The sequence below is a fragment of the Crotalus tigris genome, unplaced genomic scaffold (assembly GCF_016545835.1).
Source record: "Crotalus tigris isolate CLP2741 ecotype Arizona unplaced genomic scaffold, ASM1654583v1 scf7180000019147.1630427, whole genome shotgun sequence".
NCBI lineage: Eukaryota > Metazoa > Chordata > Lepidosauria > Squamata > Viperidae > Crotalus > Crotalus tigris.
The window spans coordinates 1,527,439-1,545,192 of NW_024097401.1; the positions used below are offsets into that span (position 1 = coordinate 1,527,439).

The 17,754-nt window shown below is 39.4% G+C and overlaps 1 protein-coding gene across 1 annotated transcript in view; it reads right to left on the minus strand.

Annotated features, from left to right (window-relative positions):
* LOC120315529 (PH and SEC7 domain-containing protein 1-like) overlaps positions 1 to 17,754 on the minus strand; it is an 86,063-nt gene that overhangs the window by 53,839 nt on the left and 14,470 nt on the right. Inside the window, exons 6-10 of the mRNA XM_039360014.1 lie at positions 12,656 to 12,850; positions 11,880 to 11,960; positions 8,549 to 8,661; positions 4,857 to 4,915; positions 2,095 to 2,184 (exon numbers count right to left, since the gene is read on the minus strand). Of these exons, the coding sequence (XP_039215948.1) occupies positions 2,095 to 2,184; positions 4,857 to 4,915; positions 8,549 to 8,661; positions 11,880 to 11,960; positions 12,656 to 12,850 (538 nt within the window). The remainder of the gene's footprint in view (positions 1 to 2,094; positions 2,185 to 4,856; positions 4,916 to 8,548; positions 8,662 to 11,879; positions 11,961 to 12,655; positions 12,851 to 17,754) is intronic.

A 17,754-nucleotide genomic window follows, 5' to 3' on the forward strand; every position in this document is an offset into this window, starting at 1 on the left:
CACAAACTGGAATGTGAAATCCAAAGCGCTCCACTCTCCATCGCTGCCCATTCTGGCCAATGGCACGCCACTGTATGGGTAGAGGCTGCTGCGCAATGCGCATGAAGATAAGCGATGCGTATTCAGATATGTACGATGTTCTGTACTGAAGCTAGCTGGAGGAACATTTGAAAACACAATTCAATCCACTAATAGCGAGCGATCTGATGTTTTTGTACGACAGATATACAGCGATTCACTGTATGAAAAAGTCTCAAAAGTGTCCCCAAAACTTCTCGCTCCATCACCTCCATATCGCCCCCTTTTCGTTCCTTCGCCCCCCTGAAAAATGGAATCGCCCCCTGGGGGGGCAATATCGCCGAGGTTAAGAACCACTGGGCTAGACTATGGAACAATTTGTCACTGGAGTTTAGACTAATTGCCTTGTTTTTATAGTTCAAGAGTGGGTTTTTTATTTTTTTTTCTAGACGCTTTAGATTTTTTTTAAAAAAAATTGGTTTTAATGACATGTTGCTATCACTTTGATGCGGTAAGTCTCAATTGACCAATGACTTTAGTTGCTCCAGTGGGAATACTAGTACCTAAGAGAGAAACCTATTGATTAAGGTGAAAGGAGGATAGATGTACCTACTACAAACATAATGGCAGAAGCCACTGAGGAATTCTGACAAATTGCAGGTTGATGGAACCTAACTAACTCACTTGGATTTCATTAATATGGATATTTGTAAGTTCTTGAGACTCAAAATGAAAATGCATAGTTTATACATGTTCAAATTAAAAAACAAGACCAATTAAACAGGGTTACAAGCTTTCATTAATCAATATAAGACACCGATTTAAACCAGGACAATGTTCTAACCTCCTGAATTTTAAATATGAATAGCCTCTAAAAATATAAGTATTTGGTTAGATGTTTGGGGGAGATCCATAAAGCTCTCCATAAAATAATATTAACCTTTGTGGAAAGAATCATTAACTTGTTCAGGTAGACAAGAGAGCATAAAGGTTACCCTATTAATATTCCACAATAATAATGACTTTTCCAGAGACATGGATATATTTTCAAACAGAACTTTAACAAGGAAACTGATCTTTTGTTTTGTTACTTTTTTTAAAAAAAAAACCCGTTAACAAAAAAGTATTAAATACACAAAAATATCTTTCAGTTTTTATAACCACCCTGAAATTTAGAACATTTTATCTCCTGCAAGCTTCAAGGGGAATAAGTGGTATCCTTAAGGTACGGAAGTGTGAATCTGCCTTATGCCATTCCTTTGCATGTAAGCAGTTTTTCCTCCGAAACATAAGGTACCAAAGCAGTTTTCCAAAATATATCAAGATTTGAATATACATATGATCTCCCTGTACAAATATTCCTACACATCTATGGAAGCACACTGTATCTCCCCCACACCCAGATTCACTCAAAATCTCTCATCCACAGCAAAATACATATGTACAGAATATATGTACATACATAAAATGTCTCAGTGCACATGCACACATCATACCCACACATAGTAGGATCTTTGCTAAAAGGAAACAGGGAGCTACCATAAATACTGTAGTTGCAGGTAGGTTTCTTCTTGAAAATTTTGTAGTCCAAAATGGATAAACTCTCTGGAATAATAATAAAAAAAACCTCTTGGACTTGCTAGATCTTGGGAACTAGCTTAGTAAAAGTGACAAGCAACATTTTCGCTTATATTGCACTGTTTTTCCAGGAAGAGTGTCAATGCTGCAAATACTGTATATTCTTGCTTTGACAATATGCAAAACTGTCTGGTATTTACTGGGTTAATACATAGCTTAGAGTGGGGGGGGGGTAAAAAGCCCGGGAAAGAAAGAGGAAGTAAACTTTTGACCTTCACACTAATTGGATAATGTGACTTGTGACTGCAAGATAAGGGAGGGGTTTAGCAAGAAAAGTTTGATGCCAGCGAGAGGAAGTCAGATTCTGGCATCAAAACGTTCATGATGGTGACCGGCAATTTGTAGCTTTGTAATAAAGACTTTAGGAAACATGCCCGAAAGTTCTTTGAAGTGCTTCATTAGTCGGAACCCCTGACAAAGAGTTCTAGTTGGATTTACCTTGAGTAGTTCTCTGGGGAAATCAGTACCTTGATTCAGACCTTCCAGATTCCCAATGAAATCTGAGCAAGACATTCGCTTCCCAATGTTCTAGAAGGTGGAAGAGAGGAAAGAAGGAAAAATGACTAGCTCATAAGTTTAGCAAGATTAATTCAATTACGTATTCTGGAAAAAAATATGTCACAAAATATGGTAGTGGGTGGTGTGGCTTTTTTATATAGAAAAAACAAATATAAGTATAAAACTTTATCAAGGATAATTAATGATAGCTTGGTGGAAATCCTTTCTCTAACAGCAATTTAGATCTGAATGAAGGAAATGTTTTAATACCCCCCCAAATTCAAAAATTAAAATAGGTCACTAAGAATGAATTTTGGAAGGTTATTTGGGGCATTAGAGCTTATGTTTGATGTAGAAACTCTTGGTGTTCCTAAAACATACTTAACAAGGAAAATTAATTAGTACATATGAATTCTAGCAGATTGGTTAGTGTTAACCTTGACTAACTTAATGGTTAGGCCAGTGATGGTGAACCTTTTAGAGACCGAGGGCCCAAACTGCAACCCAAAACCCACTTATGTATCGTCAGGTGCTGGGTGGGTGTGGCCCATTGGGTGGGCGTGACTGCAGTGGTAACTAAAAAGTTCAATTGATCAATTCCAACTTTGTGAGATCTTTTTTTTTCCCGTGAGAAGTTGAAATTGATTGATTGATTGAACCTTTTTTTTATTTTGCACATGGCGGCGGAGGCCTAAAGCGAAAAAGGTTTTATAAAACCAAGCTGAAGGCCTAGGACTGGGGCGACGGTGCGCGTGCCCACAGAGAGGGCTCTGCGTGCCACCTGTGGCACGCATGCCATAGGTTCGCCACCAAGGGGTTAGGCTATTGTACAAACCCAATCTGGTCAGTGCAAAGTGTGAACCCAGGAAATGGGTTAATCTAGGTTAAAATTTTATGTGAATGCAGTTTACAAGTGTTACTACAAGAACAAAGGGTAAAGCAAAGCTTACTCAGCAATAGAACAATATTCCCCTATTCTTATTTAAGAACATATAGCAATAACACTTAGACTTATATACCACTTCACAGTCCTTTACAGCCCTCTCTCAGTGGTTTACGGGGTCAGCATATTGCTCCCAATAATCTCGGTCCTCAGTTTACCGACCTTGGAAGGATGGAAGGCTGAGTCAACCTTGAGCTGGTGAGAATCGAACTGCCGAACTGCTGGCAGAGTCAGCAGAAATGGCCTGCAGTACCGCATTCTAACCACTGTGCCACCTTGGCTCTTTTTGTAACAGAATAATGGCACTGGAAGGGAGCTTGGAGGTCTTATACTCCAGAAAGTTCAGAAAGCCTATTCAATATGGAAGAAGGCTAAAAAGGCACATGGCAAAATGAAACAAAATGGCGCTCGTCCACCATTTTAGAAGAAATTCTTTATTTTTTATACTTAAGATTTTCCCCAGCATAGGCTTGCCAATCTTTCCTATAATATATTCAACCCTCCCCCACAACCCAGCACCAAGTAGTTTTTTTAAACTGATCGTTATGTGCCTCACAGTAGAGACCATTTTGCTGCAGAAGTAGAAATCTGGTAGGAAAATAGAGTTTTTCAAAAGAAAATAGAAACGAGCCCTCCTCCATGTGAATATTCTGACTGCAGGAGAAGCCAGAAGGAGCTGGCAACCTGCAAGGCTTGAAATGGTCTCCTGGAGAATCACCCACTCAGCCCTGCGATCCTGTGTCTCCATGTTATTTATCGTTTTTTTTTGACAATATTTTATTAAGTTTTATAAAGGTAGGGGAAGAACAAGATCGATCTAGGTAGTGGGGTTCAGGGTGGGGTTCAGGGATGGGGTTGGGATGGGGGTAGGTACAACAATGGGGTTGCCCCCCAAAACATTCCAAGCTTTAGCAAGCAAACTATCGTCTGGATACAGATATTCAGTGAGAATAGTTAATATAATAATAAGTAGCTGTAGTCAACAAAAATAGCAATAATTATAGAACATATCGATTAATCAATAAACATCAATCATCTTAATAAATTTCACAATCATTTCTCGCTAACTTGTTTTGCTAACCCAGGGGTTCTCAATCTTGGCAACTTTAAGACTTGTGGACTTCAATTCCCAGAATTCCTCAGCCAGATTTGCTGGCTGAGGAATTCTGGGAATTGAAGTCCACAGGTCTTAAAGTTGCCAAGGTTGAGAACCCCTGTGCTAACCATTGGTAAAAAATTTCCCATGTTTTAAAATAAACTGAGTCTTCTTTCTCTTTAATTTCTAGGGTTAGTCTGTCCATTTCTGCACATTCTAGAATTTCCCTAATTATGATCTCACCAGGTGTTATATTTTCGTTTTTCCAACACTGGGCAAAGGCTATTCTTGCAGCTGTCAATATATGTAATATTAAATACTCATTCTCTTTCCCATAGTTAGCTCCTAATATTCCTAACAAAAAACAATTCTGGCTTAAATTCTATCTATATTTTAGTCATCTTTTCCAGCCATATATGAATCTTAGACCAAAATTTCTTTGCATTAGGACATACCCACCAGATATGGTAATAAGTACCTGGCTTTTGTTTACATTTCCAACAATTATTTGAAACATTTTTAAACATTTTTGCTAGCCTTACATTTATCTTTTGGCTCCTGGAGAGAACAGATCCATCCAGCACCCAGTTTTCTTTGTTCTTTTTCACTACATTCATCTCAACGCACCAAGTGGGGTGACTTAAAAGATCAGAAGGCACTTACGTGTCCATGAAGGTCTGTATTTAAAAGCATCAAAGCACAAGCCAGGGTGTGGGCTCCATCTGTGGCACAAGCACCAAAGAGAAACAATCAGTTTGGGCAATTCTTATTGGACTTATCGTTAATTAACGTCTAACATGTGATCCTTAATGGAGAAAAAAAAACCATCTTATTTACTTTTTTATTATTAAAAAAAGTATATCTTTTTAAAAATATCTTCTTGCGTGTGTAGAAAAATGGAAGCAAAACGGTTAAACCCTTCTTGCACCTGTTGTTACAATGAATATTTGGAAGAAAAGTGATATTTTTTTTAATACTTCACAAAAATAATTCCTAAGAAATGGTTTGAAGGTTCTTTGAAGGATAATTTTCATTAGCATTAATAATGTGTTAGAATTGCCTTTAAGATTTTCCACCAAAAGATGCATGGGTATTTTCACCTTCAAAGTATTCCAGTTCTGGAATGATGGGACCAAATATAGAGATTTCTTGTAAAAGTGCCTGTTGCCACCACATATATTCTTCTTGTATATTATGACTTTTGCAGATATTAAAGGCATTATAAATGTCCAGTGTTCTCTTCTGAAGGTAGCAGACATAATGTAGCAAGATATTTGTAGCTGAATATTAAAATTATTTAGCTGTAGTCAACGGAAGGCTCCAAGCCTTCATATGCATAGAGCAAACAAAGGTAAAAAGGGTTTAGAATCCAGCCTCTTCATCATGTATCTTCCTGCCAGCAGAAGGAACTGCCTTGATACATGGTGCAAAACCAAGACCCTCCATCTGTTACCGCCAATGTTTTGTTTCAATTAGAATAGAGCTGGAAGGGACCTTGGAGGTCTTCCAGTCCAACCCCCTACTCAAGCAGGAGATCCTATACCATTTCAGACAATTGACTGTCCAGTCTCTTCTTAAAAACCTCCAGTGATGAAGCACCTTCAACTTCTAATGGCAAGCTTTTCCACTGGTTAATTGTCCTCACTGTTAGGAACTTTCTCCTTAGTTCCAGGTTGGCAGGACAAGAAACAATGGTTGGAAACTGATCAAAGAGAGGAGCACCCTGGAATTAAAGAGAAAGTTCCTAACAGTGAGGATAATTAACCAGTGGAACAGCTTGCCCCCAGAAATCATGGGTGCTCCATTACTGTAGGTGTTTAAGAAGAGATTGGACAGTCACTTGTCTGAGATGGTATAGGCTCTCCTGCTTGAGTGGGGGGTTGGACTAAAAGACCTTCCAGCTCTATTCTATACCCTATCCTACTCTACTCTACTCTACTCTACCCTACCCTACCCTACCCTACCCTACCCTACCCTACCCTACCCTACCCTACCCTACTCTATTCTATTCTATTCTATTCTATTCTATTCTATTCTATTCTATTCTATTCTATTCTATTCTATTCTATTCTATTCTATGAATCTGCCTCAACTAGATCTCCCAAGAAAGCAGAACTCTTGAAACAGGCATTGTTTCAAAAGGAACTTTTATTGAGAGTTAGTGATAGCAGTAGAGCAAAGCAAGGTCTGAAGAATTTGCACATGAAAGGTTACATCATAATGCCCAGGCAAAACTCCTCTAGTGTCCAACTATCCAGTTGAAATCCAGCCAATCCATAGGTACTATGTGGTTTTGAGAACCTGGTGATTTAGCGCCCATCTCAAGGACTCTTTTAGTTTCATTTCCCAATGGTCCCAGGCTCCATTGTCTGGAGATAAGGCAGATGTTTTCTGACCACATTCCTTTGTCAGGGAGGGAGGCATGCAACTGATAAATATGCTGCACAAATATTTTGGCTAAAGTCTTAGCAGTTGGAATCTTTTGACATGGGATGAAATGGGCCTGTTTTGAGGTAGGTAACTATCCAAATGACAGTGTTTCCTGCTCTTTTGGGTAACTCCACAATAAAATCCATAGAGATCTCTCTCCAGGGTGTTGAAGGGCTCGCTACTGGCTGTAGGAGCCCATTGTTCCCCCTGTGCTCTCAGTGATTGTGGTTTCTTCATCTCCACACCCAGCTTCCTCAGCTAGTTCTTCCTCTTTCTCTGGACGGCTCAGGGATTTAGCTTTTAGGTCCTCGAAAGCTTCCACCATGTACTGCATGGCTTGCTTCAGGATCCCCTCCATCTGATCCACCTGCTTGTCCATCTCTTCCTCATTGGATGTCAGCTCCACCTTTTTCTTCTGAGCCTTTTTCTTCCCTCCTTTGGGTTTTTTCTTCCTGACACTGAGCGACCATCTCGGTTTTGTGGAGTCTTCGAAGGCAGTGGCTTCCGCCAGCCAACTTGAGGTGCCTTCCTTGTGACAGGCCTGTGTAGCTGACTCGCTCAAATCTTCGGTCCTGGCTTCTCCCGTTTTGCTGCCTTGCAGAGACTTCTTGTGCACGAGCCCCCCATGGTAGGGCAGCTGCCTCTCTGGGTTGAGCATTATTGCAGACCTTGCTTTATGTAAGAATCTGCCTCAACTAGATCTTCCAAGAAAGTAGATCTCTTGAAACACGTATTGTTTCAAAAGGAACTTTTATTGACAATTAGTGATAGCAGTAGAGCAAAGCAAGGTCTGAACAATTTGTGTGTGAAAGGTTTCATCATAATGCCCAAGCAAAACTCCTCCCTCCAGTGTCCAATTGTCTGGTTGAAATCCAGCCAATCCATAGGTACTATGTTGTTTTGAGAACCTGGTGATTTAGTGCCCATCTCAAGGTCTCTCTCAGTTTTGTTTCCCAATGATCCCAGGCTCCATTGTCTGGAGATAAGGCAGATGTCTTCAGGCCACATTCCTTTCTCAGGGAGGGAGGCATCTTTCCAGAGGACAGAGCAGAGCAAAACAAATACATTCCCCGGCAACCAGCCCCCCTCTACCAGAATGGCAGACCCCGAAAAATGAACACACAAAGTGTGGAAGATGAAAATATTGGTTATTGTTATTTTATGCAAGGTTTAGGCCCAGGTGAATTAAATCAGGCCTCATGGAAAAAGTATTGAACCAAAGTCTGTGCTATGCTTAATTTTGCAGTTTGCAATTGTACTTTACTTAATATGATTTTGCTAAGCTTGCTTGTTTCAAATATATTGAGAACATAAGGACTGTAACAGTAAGAAATAGGGAACTGAAAGTAGCTGATGGATTTGGGTTCCAATGTTCACGAGTATGTGGGAAGTTATGTTCAGCAAAGGATCAGCAAAAAGTCAGCAGAAAGTGTAAGATTGCTGACCATCTGTCTACAGCAGGGGTCCTCAAGCTTTGCCTTTTTATTGGTGGACTTCAACTCCCAGAATTCCTCAGCCAGGCATGCCCCAGGCATGGCTGGTTGAGGAATTCTGGAAGTTGAAGTCCACAAGTCATAAAAGTGCCAAGTTTGAAGACCCTGGTCTACAGTCTTAGGACGGGAAATGGTATAAAGAGTTGGGACTGGACCTGATTGATTTGCCACTGGCCTATAGCTGTCCTTGCTGGACCTCATTGCAATGGGTTACTAATGTAGGTGATGTTGTGTTATTATGTTTGCTATGTTCCAAGTTATTAGCAAAATAAACCTCTGAATCTTAAAGTAAGAATCATTGTTTTGTGTTGCTGTCTCTTGTCTTTTTCATTGGGTTTTTCCACGACAAATGCAATTAATAAAAAGCAACCAAGTAAAGCAGAGGGTTTGACAAATAAGCTTATCTTATGTTTTAAATTTATTTTATCTTACCTTCAGAAGGGATGGCTTTGGGGTTGCACGCATAATATCGTTGTGAAAAATGTGCCAGGATCCGCTCCCGTTCTTGAGTTTCTCCCATGAGGGCCAGCTCCTTCAGAAAAGATCTGAAGAGAAAAGGAAGACATGGCTATTTCTCAAGTGTAATAGCCACTGCTCTAGGACTTTGCGCTTTCATTCTGGAACAGTGAAGCTTTCCCATCTTAGTCCCCCAGCAGTTCTGTCAATGATATAGCAACAGCTCCTGGCCAAAGGTTGCAATTCCAAAACACTCTAGCACAGGCCACCAACAAGCTGTGCCATCTCACCATGCCAGGAATGTAGCAGAGAATCACTGAAGCAGAGACACAAAGGTCTAGAACAGTGGTTCTCAACCTTTTTAATGCCGCGACCCCCAACCGGTCGTAAGTTGAGGACTACTCAACCGGTCGTAAGCCGAAGACTACTCAACTGGTGCAGCACCGTTTGCAGAATGGGACTTTTGGTGGGCTCAGCAGGGCAGAGACAGCCTGGACAATTCCTATTGGCTTTTGAAAGCCAATAGAATTAGACTCTATTCAAGAGAGTCTATTCTATTGGCTTTCAAAAGCCAATAGAATAAAAGGGAGTAGCACAGCTAAGGAAAAGGGGGAAAAAATGGCGGACTGTGTTGTTTGGCGACCCTCGTGAAATGGTCGTTCGACCCCAAATGGGGTCCTGACCCATAGGTTGAGAACCACTGGTCTAGAATCAGGATATTCATTGTAAAATCTGATTCTGGAATAACAATACATTGTTCCCGAACTTTTCCCAACCCTGCTGGTTGTTGTAAGAATCTTGTAACATTGGGAATTTATTTCTGTCCCATCCCTTTTATTTTTTTCCCAGCCCAATGGAATGTTAGAAAGAAATTATGTAAAAAATAGACAGCTGGCAGAGCCATACTCTGAAAACAGAATCAAATTTAGTATGTGGTAAGGAGAAGCTGGCAAGGAAAGATTTAGTATGAAAACTGGCCAGATCCAGCCAAGAAAGGAAGAAAAGAAAAAAAACCCAAACAAACAGGAAATAAATCTTCTGCCCATTTATGGGAAAGGTAGTAAACAAGCTGCTACTCTATTTGAAGCTCCCTGCTCCCTCCTGAATCATGTGATCCAGAGCACTAAAGAGGAAGAATCCCAGTACCTGCTCTGTATTTATCCTACCTATTTCTTTTGTAAAGGGCATTGGGTCTAAAGAACTAAAGAGTGACTTGGCGGAGTTAAGTGACTATAGAAATTGAATGAAAATAAAAGTAAATAAAATAGATATACTTTGCACCTTGTTTTTGAAACTGATCTGTAAGATCCTTTCTAAACAAAAATGTGGGAAATGGTTTACATAAATGAACACATAAATCAGGGGTGTCAAACTGCCGGCCCACGGGCCGGATGCATCATAGCGAAACCGCCCTCACCCCATTGCCGGCAATGGAAAAAAAGCTGTGATACATCGCGACACGTCACGTGACTTTGTGAGTTTGACACCCCTGACATAAATGAACATATTTTACATATGTTAAACAGGAGAGGAGAGAGCACTGAGTCCTATAGCACAGGGCTTTTCAACCAGTGGTACGGGTACCACCTGTGGTACACTGGCACCTGGCAGGTGGTACGTGACCATCCTAGAAAAGTGATAGTGGGGAAGGGGAATGAGCTGAACCGGTGACAGCACCGCACAAGCCTGAGCGAGAGATGACTGGAGCTGCAGGGCTGTCAGGGGTCAGTAGAAACGCCAGGATCAGCCCCAGGCTCCAGCTGGAGCTTGGCACTGATCCTGGTGCTTCTGCTGAGACTAGAAGAAGTGCCGATCAGCTGGAAAGCAGCACTGATCCTGGTGCTTCTGCTGAGCCCAGAAGAAGTGCCAATCAGCTGGAATGTTGCAGCCTCTCCTGGGTCTTGTGATTTACATTCAGATGCTTGGCAACTGATTCATATTTATGATGGTTACAGTGTCCCAGAGTCATGTGAAGTAACCAAAACATGCTGCAACCACCCAGCAGATGGAGTGGGGGGGAATAAAAACCAAACACCCCCCCCACCCCACCCCCGCTGCCAATCCTCAATAGAAATGCTCACAACAATGAAAACCTTGGACAGGAGGAAGAACGCTGCAGGCAAGTTTCTTGCTCGGCTGTGCTTTGGGGGGCACTTTTTTCAGTGCTATTGTAACTTCAAACAGTCACTAAGCGAACTGTTGTAAGTCAAGGACTACCTGTACTTTAACACTTTTTTCCTTTTTTGGGGGGGTCATCAAGTTTTTGACACCTTGCTAGGCGACTGGTGGTACTTGGATATTGCCATATCCTAAAAGTGGTACAATGGGTGAAAAGGTTGAAAAGCCCTGCTATAGCACCCCACAGAATGAGGTGGCTGGGCCTCCTCTATCCTATCAACACTGGCTGGAACCAGCCTCAGAGGAAGGAGGTGGACCAAGGCAACATGGAGTTGCATACCCCCAACCATTGAAGTTGGCTAGAAAAACACCATAGTTTATAGTATCGAAAACTGCTGAGACGTCAAGATGAGCAAGATCAAGTATGCCACTTACATCCTAACCCACTAGTCCTTAGAGGTTTAGCCATCACAGAATTCTCGTGGTCACTTAATCACAAGCTAGGTGTTTGGCTGGTTGTCAAATGCCCCACAATTATGTGATCGCAATTTGCAATTTGCCACTTTCCCTATTGGCTTCACCTCAAAGTCAATGGGGGCTATGCTTGTGCTTTATGCTTATGTTGCACCAGCCACTTGTACCCCTGCATACCCTCCCCAACCTATGCAGCACTTCTTATGCACCCCCCTCACACCCTTGGGTACCCTCCCCACTCCTCTCTCACATTTCTGCACACCCCCTTGCTCTCTCCCCCACCAAGTAGCAGCCACTTACCTGCCTGTTGGGCCTGGGACTTGCAACATCCTGCCAATATCTCCACCAACTTGGGTTGTGGGAAGCTAGCGGGAAGTTGCCTTGCCCAACAACAACTGGGACTGTAAGGATTGCCATTGCTAATCAATGCAGTTGCACTTTAAAACTGTGTCACGTAGTGATGGCAAATCCAGTTTCAATTGCCATTGTAAGTTGAGGACTGTCCATATTGTAGGCAGCACAAATACATGAAGCAAATTCTGATGAGCTACTATGGCTAAAGAAATATATAAAATCTGATAGGTCTTACTAAATAAATGTGAATACAAGTTAATCTTGAAAACAATTGACTGCTGCAGCTACTTTAATTTCCCTCTGAACCTTTATTAATCTCAATCTTTCTGAAGACTTCAAAGGTCCCTCCTTGGACACTTACCTAAGAGCTTGATCCAGAGTCATTCCAGTGAATTCAAAGAACTTGAGGTACTCCCCTGCTACTGTCTTACTGAAATCATTGCTGGAAATGAAAGAAACATCTTGTTTATGGATGAGGCGGATTATGAGATGGATTAACTGAAGAAGAGATCATGGCAGACATTAAGGGACAGGAAAAGCTCCCAGATTTGTTATTTTTCAATTACACTACTCTTCCCCATCCTGTGTTCTAATCCAACTAGACCAGGGGTAGGCAACCTTGGCTCTTTTATGACTCGTGGACTTCAACTCCCAGAATTCCTGAGCCAGCATGGGGAAAACTTTGGCCCCTTCATGACTCGTGGACTTCAACTCCCAGAATCCCTGAGTCAGCATGGCTCAGCTTGGAAACCTCTCCCTTTCCCTTCAGCATAGCTGGCTCAGGAATTCTGGGAGTTGAAGTCCACGAGTCATAAAAGAGCCAAGGTTGCCTACCCCTGAAATAGACTGTAGCGATCATAGGGGAATATTGCTGCCAAGCTAGAAAAGAGGATAAGCCACCCTGTGTCCACAAGCTATACAGGCCACACCAACAACATTACTAAGAATGTTTGTAAAATGAAACAAAAGCTTCCTCCATTGTTTCCAATATGAAGGCTGTGACTTACCTACTGCAGTCATAATCACTTCCTCTGAAGAGAGCTACGAAGAAGCACAGCAGGCAGCCATATTTCTTTACAGAGTGAATAAAATACAATCTGGATGAAGAGACTTTTCTTAATACCCACACATACTTACTTCTTCCCCAGATGACGAGCTACATCGGCCTTTTTGAAACCATCCAAGTTGTACAGCCTTTTCGCAAGACGCTTAGCAGCCTCTAGATCAGCATTATGTCCACTAGAAAGAGTGTCCGTACTACCCAGGGCTAGTTGCTCTGTGCTGTCCATTTCAGAATCTGAGTCTGAGACCAGTTGACTGAGGTGATGCTTGCTAGAACAAAAAACACAGAGGTTGTCATGTTAACTGTTACCCAGTCACTTTTTATCCAATTTTCCACAAATGTTGTTTTTACAGGATGAAGGGTTATTGGTATTTCCGGGTGAGGATGTCATGGTTCCGACTGATGAAACTCTTCAAAGAACGTCGAGGCGTTGTTTACCTTAAAGAATCTTTATTCAAGTGGCATAGCATCGGCATGTACATAGTCGAAGCCAAAATCTGGATTCCCCTCCCCTTAGCACACAATATCAAACACAATTCCCTCATCTAATTAACAGTCATTAATCACATTCTCCAATTAGTTTGAAATGTAGGCTTTCCCTCCTGTTCTCCAACCCACCATTTCTTATCATCTCTTATTTCAAAAGCCCTGAATTACAATATTGTTATGTCTAACTAACTCCCATCACATTCCTCCTCCCCCAGTATCATCTAATTCTAAGAGTAAAGCATAAGAAAGAAAAAGGCTGTATCTCCATATGTTGTCAAAGCAAGAACATCCAAAGTTAGCAGCGTTGACAGAGGATCTGTAGTGGACTAGATGTCTGAAGTTGCAGGGACAGCATTGTGAAGGAGATTGACGGCCAGATGGCACATTCTGGCTGGTGCTATCTTTCCAATAAAGGAGAAATTGTAAGATTGTGAGATTGCTCACTTGCACTCCCAACAGCTGCTCCTGATGACAAGTCTAGACTGCAAGTATTGAGGGTTCTATGTCTTGAACAGCTTGGAGTTGAGGGAATTCAATCAAACTCATAACCATGATGCAGCCTATATGGATACAAGATTCCCACAAGCACTTTCTTAAACACCATTGGGTGTAATTAATTTATAGCTAAAGAGAGATTGTCTGAGAGGCAGCTAAGAAAATTCCACTTTGTGAATCAATATTCTTTCTGGAGACCTTTTAAAAATTTAAAAATGTTTGGCAAACAGCTTAACAAGTGGATGTAAGAAAATTTAAAATGGATAAAGAGAACAGGTCTTTGTTTAAAAGATTATTCTGGTGAAAGTACTTTTGAATAAATTGGAATTAAATAGATAAATGAACCAGACCTTCATGGAAATGTTTTTTTTCTTTACTAATTAAAGAGTGTAGGCAATTGGTGGATTTTTCAGAACAAAAGGTGAGCCAGATTGTGAAGCTGAGTGTAACTATAAAGTGTATGGAGTGCCACTCGAGATGAAAATATTAATGACACAGAAAGACAAAACAGGAAAAAAAGGAGACACTTGCCTTTGCAATCAAGACACTTTTGTTTTTGGATTACAATTTTACAATGGCAACCACTGGAAAAAGCAGCAAAAGTAGGATCATTAGAGCAATATGCAGAGAGGGGAATTATACTAGATTAATTTCAGAAAATTGAGAATTGGGCAAGTTAGCTGAATCACTTGATACTAAATTGATTAAATAACTGGCTACTAAATTAACATCTTTTAAAAAAAGAATATATCAGAAAGATGTAAAGATAACAGAGGAGATTAAAGAAGTCAAGAAGAAGCTCTGTAATTGTTTAGAGACATATAACAAATTAACGACAGTGGACGAAGTCCTGGAAAGTAGGAAGTTATAGAAAACTGGAAAGAGAATTAGATAATTTGGCACCAATTACTTGGAATTGAGAGAGGGAAATTTGTTTGAGATTTAGAGCAATTTGAGAGGATTTTGATGAAGATATTAGAAAAAGGTTATTAAAGCTTTACAAAATTAAAACTTTTGGATTGGGAGGAAGAGGATACAAAGGCAGAAATTGATAAGGCGTGTAGAATACACACAAGATTTATCTCTGAGGGAGATTGATGGTTAAGAAGCATGAAAAATAAATAAATATTTACAAGAATAAAAAATATTCCAAGGGATCTCTTGGTGCATTTTGTAAGGAAGACAACAAGAGATCAAGTGGTATAGCATCATTATAATATAGGACTGAAGATATATAATATAGATGTAATTGTTCTTAAAGAAATTATTTTAATAGCTTTAATAGTTGGAATTGATTGATTGAACTTTTTAGTCCCACCTACTCTGCCGTTACCACTGCAGCCACGCCTACCCAATGGGCCATGCCCACCCAGCACCCGATGATGCAGAAGTGGGTTTTGGGTTGCAGTTTGGGCACTCGGTCTCTAAAAGGTTCGTCATCACTGATATATTACCTTCTAACTTCGAGTTTCTTTTGATTTGAGAGTGGTTGTCCTTGAAGAAAGGATATTATTTCACTATAAATATCCCTATTAGGGCTCACTGTCATTTCCTTTCTAAAAAAAAAGCGTTCCTGAGGTGACATTCCTTTTATTTATAATAAATTCTTTGTATTTATACCAAACTCTGTAAATGGCACACCTTACAAAGTGATTTTTGAAATCCACATACCTTGATCAAACCACAGATAGGCATGCCATACAAATCTCAGTTCATGACCTTCCAAATACAATATTCTTTAAGGTCACCCATTCCTTCAAGCAATATGCCTCAAAATACAATATTAAATCTGGGAGACCTAGACCATCTCTTTCTTTTTTAAAAATAAGTTTTATTGGTTTTTAAAACATAAATCACATAATAGTTGGTTAACAGTGTGTTTGCTTGGTTTACATTTGTAAAGAAAAATCGTTGACAATTGATTTCTATAATTCATAATCCACATATTCAAACAAATGTTTCTATTTTTCTTAAATAGTCTCTCTAGTGGATCCCGTCATCTGTATTCTTAATTTTCACTTTAATATTTTAATATTTTTCCTTTGATCAGCATCTTCCTTGATCAATGTGTTTTGCTAAATTGGAGAGTTTTTCCATCTATTTTTCCCCAACCAATTATACAATTTGTTCCAGATTTCATAATAATCTGTTTCACTCTTATCCTTGAGTTCTAGCGTCAACCTATCCATTTCAGCACAGGAAAAAATCTTATTTATTACCTCTTCTTCTGAGGGTGTCTCCATCTCTGTGCGAAGACTAATCTTGCTGCTGTTAGCATGTATAGTAATAGGTATAGGGATCCTTTATTGTATCTATCTTTATTGTACCTATCCTTAGACCATCTCTTTCTATGGCATCTTGCGATAATTTATACTTAATCCTTGCCAAATAAATTTAGAAATATACCCTAGCTATTGCTTGAATGGAGCCTCAGTCATCAATATTGGCAAGGTCAAATAAAAATACACTCTAATTGCACCACTCTGGGCTCGCAAAACCAGATATAATGACCAGCATTATAATCAATTCTTTCTTTCTGACATTAATCCTGAAATAGTATATAAGATTATCAGGTTCTGCGTCTGACATAATTAGACAAAGTATAATTAACACCAGTTGAGCTTGTTTGAGTAGGAAATGCCTTTTCCTCACCATTATCCACTGATCATTTTTTTAATGTCAGTTATTTTCCTCAGATTTGTTAGGGGATCTATAATTCTATATTTTAGGTTAGTTTTAATTAATAAGAATTTTAATTTTCTGTGTATCACTCCTTGTTTATTTCTGGATGTTCTGGATATTTGAAGACTATTTTTCTTCTTTCTTTCTGCTGGTTGATGACCCCCATAAGTTATTTGATTGAAATAAAAACAGCATCTTTGATAGGATATTCATCTTGATCACAGAGATCCTGCTCATCAGATATAGTTGCAATTTATCCCACCTTATTAAATCTTTCTTAATATCAGTCCAAATAGGTATGTAGTTATTTTGAAACAATTTAGTTTTTGTACGGACCATATCACTCCAAGATATTTAATCTTCCTTTCCACCTTAATACCTGATTTTTTTGTTAACATTTCATGCTCAAATGCAGCCATATACTTGATTAACATCTTTGTTTACTGTTTATTTTAAAAGTAACTGAAGCTCCAAAATCATTCAACTTCTTCATCAAATACACCAAACTATTTGGGGGAGCTTGCAGAAATATAACTAAGGAAAGGCTTTTACTTACAAGTCTCTTTACTGATTTCTTCTTTAGAATAAAAAAAGATTATTTTTATTTAAGATTAGTATTTTCACACCAGTTATTTTGTTATCTCCTCTGATGTCTCTGTTTGCAACCTCTAGTCTTAGTGGTTTTAAATAGAGATATCAGATGAGATGACAAAATAACTGGTGTGAAAATTCTAATCTTAAATTAAAAGATCTTTTTTTATTGTAAAAAAGCAGTGGTGACCAGGGCAACCTCGTTTTGTAATTTTTTGAATCTCACATATTTTAGTCAATTTGCCATTAACAATAATATGCACATGTTGGGATGTGTAAATTGAAGTAATACCTTGAATAAATTGCTTTCCAAAATCCATTTCATCTAAAGGTCTAAAGAGCAAAGCCCAATTTAGATTGTTAAAAGTGTTTCCCCACCTCTAAGACTGTTAAGGCTGCCTAGATTTCATTATGATATTGCAAATATTCAGTAACACTGAGGACCATTCTTACATTACTTTTTCAGTAGATTGGTTCTCATGTATAAAGTTCTGATAAATCTTTAATCTCTCCCCCAGTTTATAAAAAGTTTATAATCATTATTTAATAAAGAAATCTATCAATGTAGCATCTTGACCTTCCTTTGGAAGCAGGGCAATATTAGCTTCCCTGCATGATTGAGGCATTCAGATCCCTGTAATATAGAATTAATTGCCTCTTTCAATGGCTGTAGCAGCTGGTCTTCAAAACATTTATAATATTGATTTGAAAGTCCATCTGGGCCTGGGACCTCTGATATTTCAAAAATAGTTATAGGATCATTCATAAGTTGCTTTTGCACCTGTGAAAGCTTTAGATAGTTACTTGTTGTTTTAAAAGATATTCATCTATTTTTTTGTGTAAGTCCATGTCCTTTTTCTTGTACAAATTTGAGAAGATATTATAGAATGAATTTTTAATAGAGTTATCACCTGTC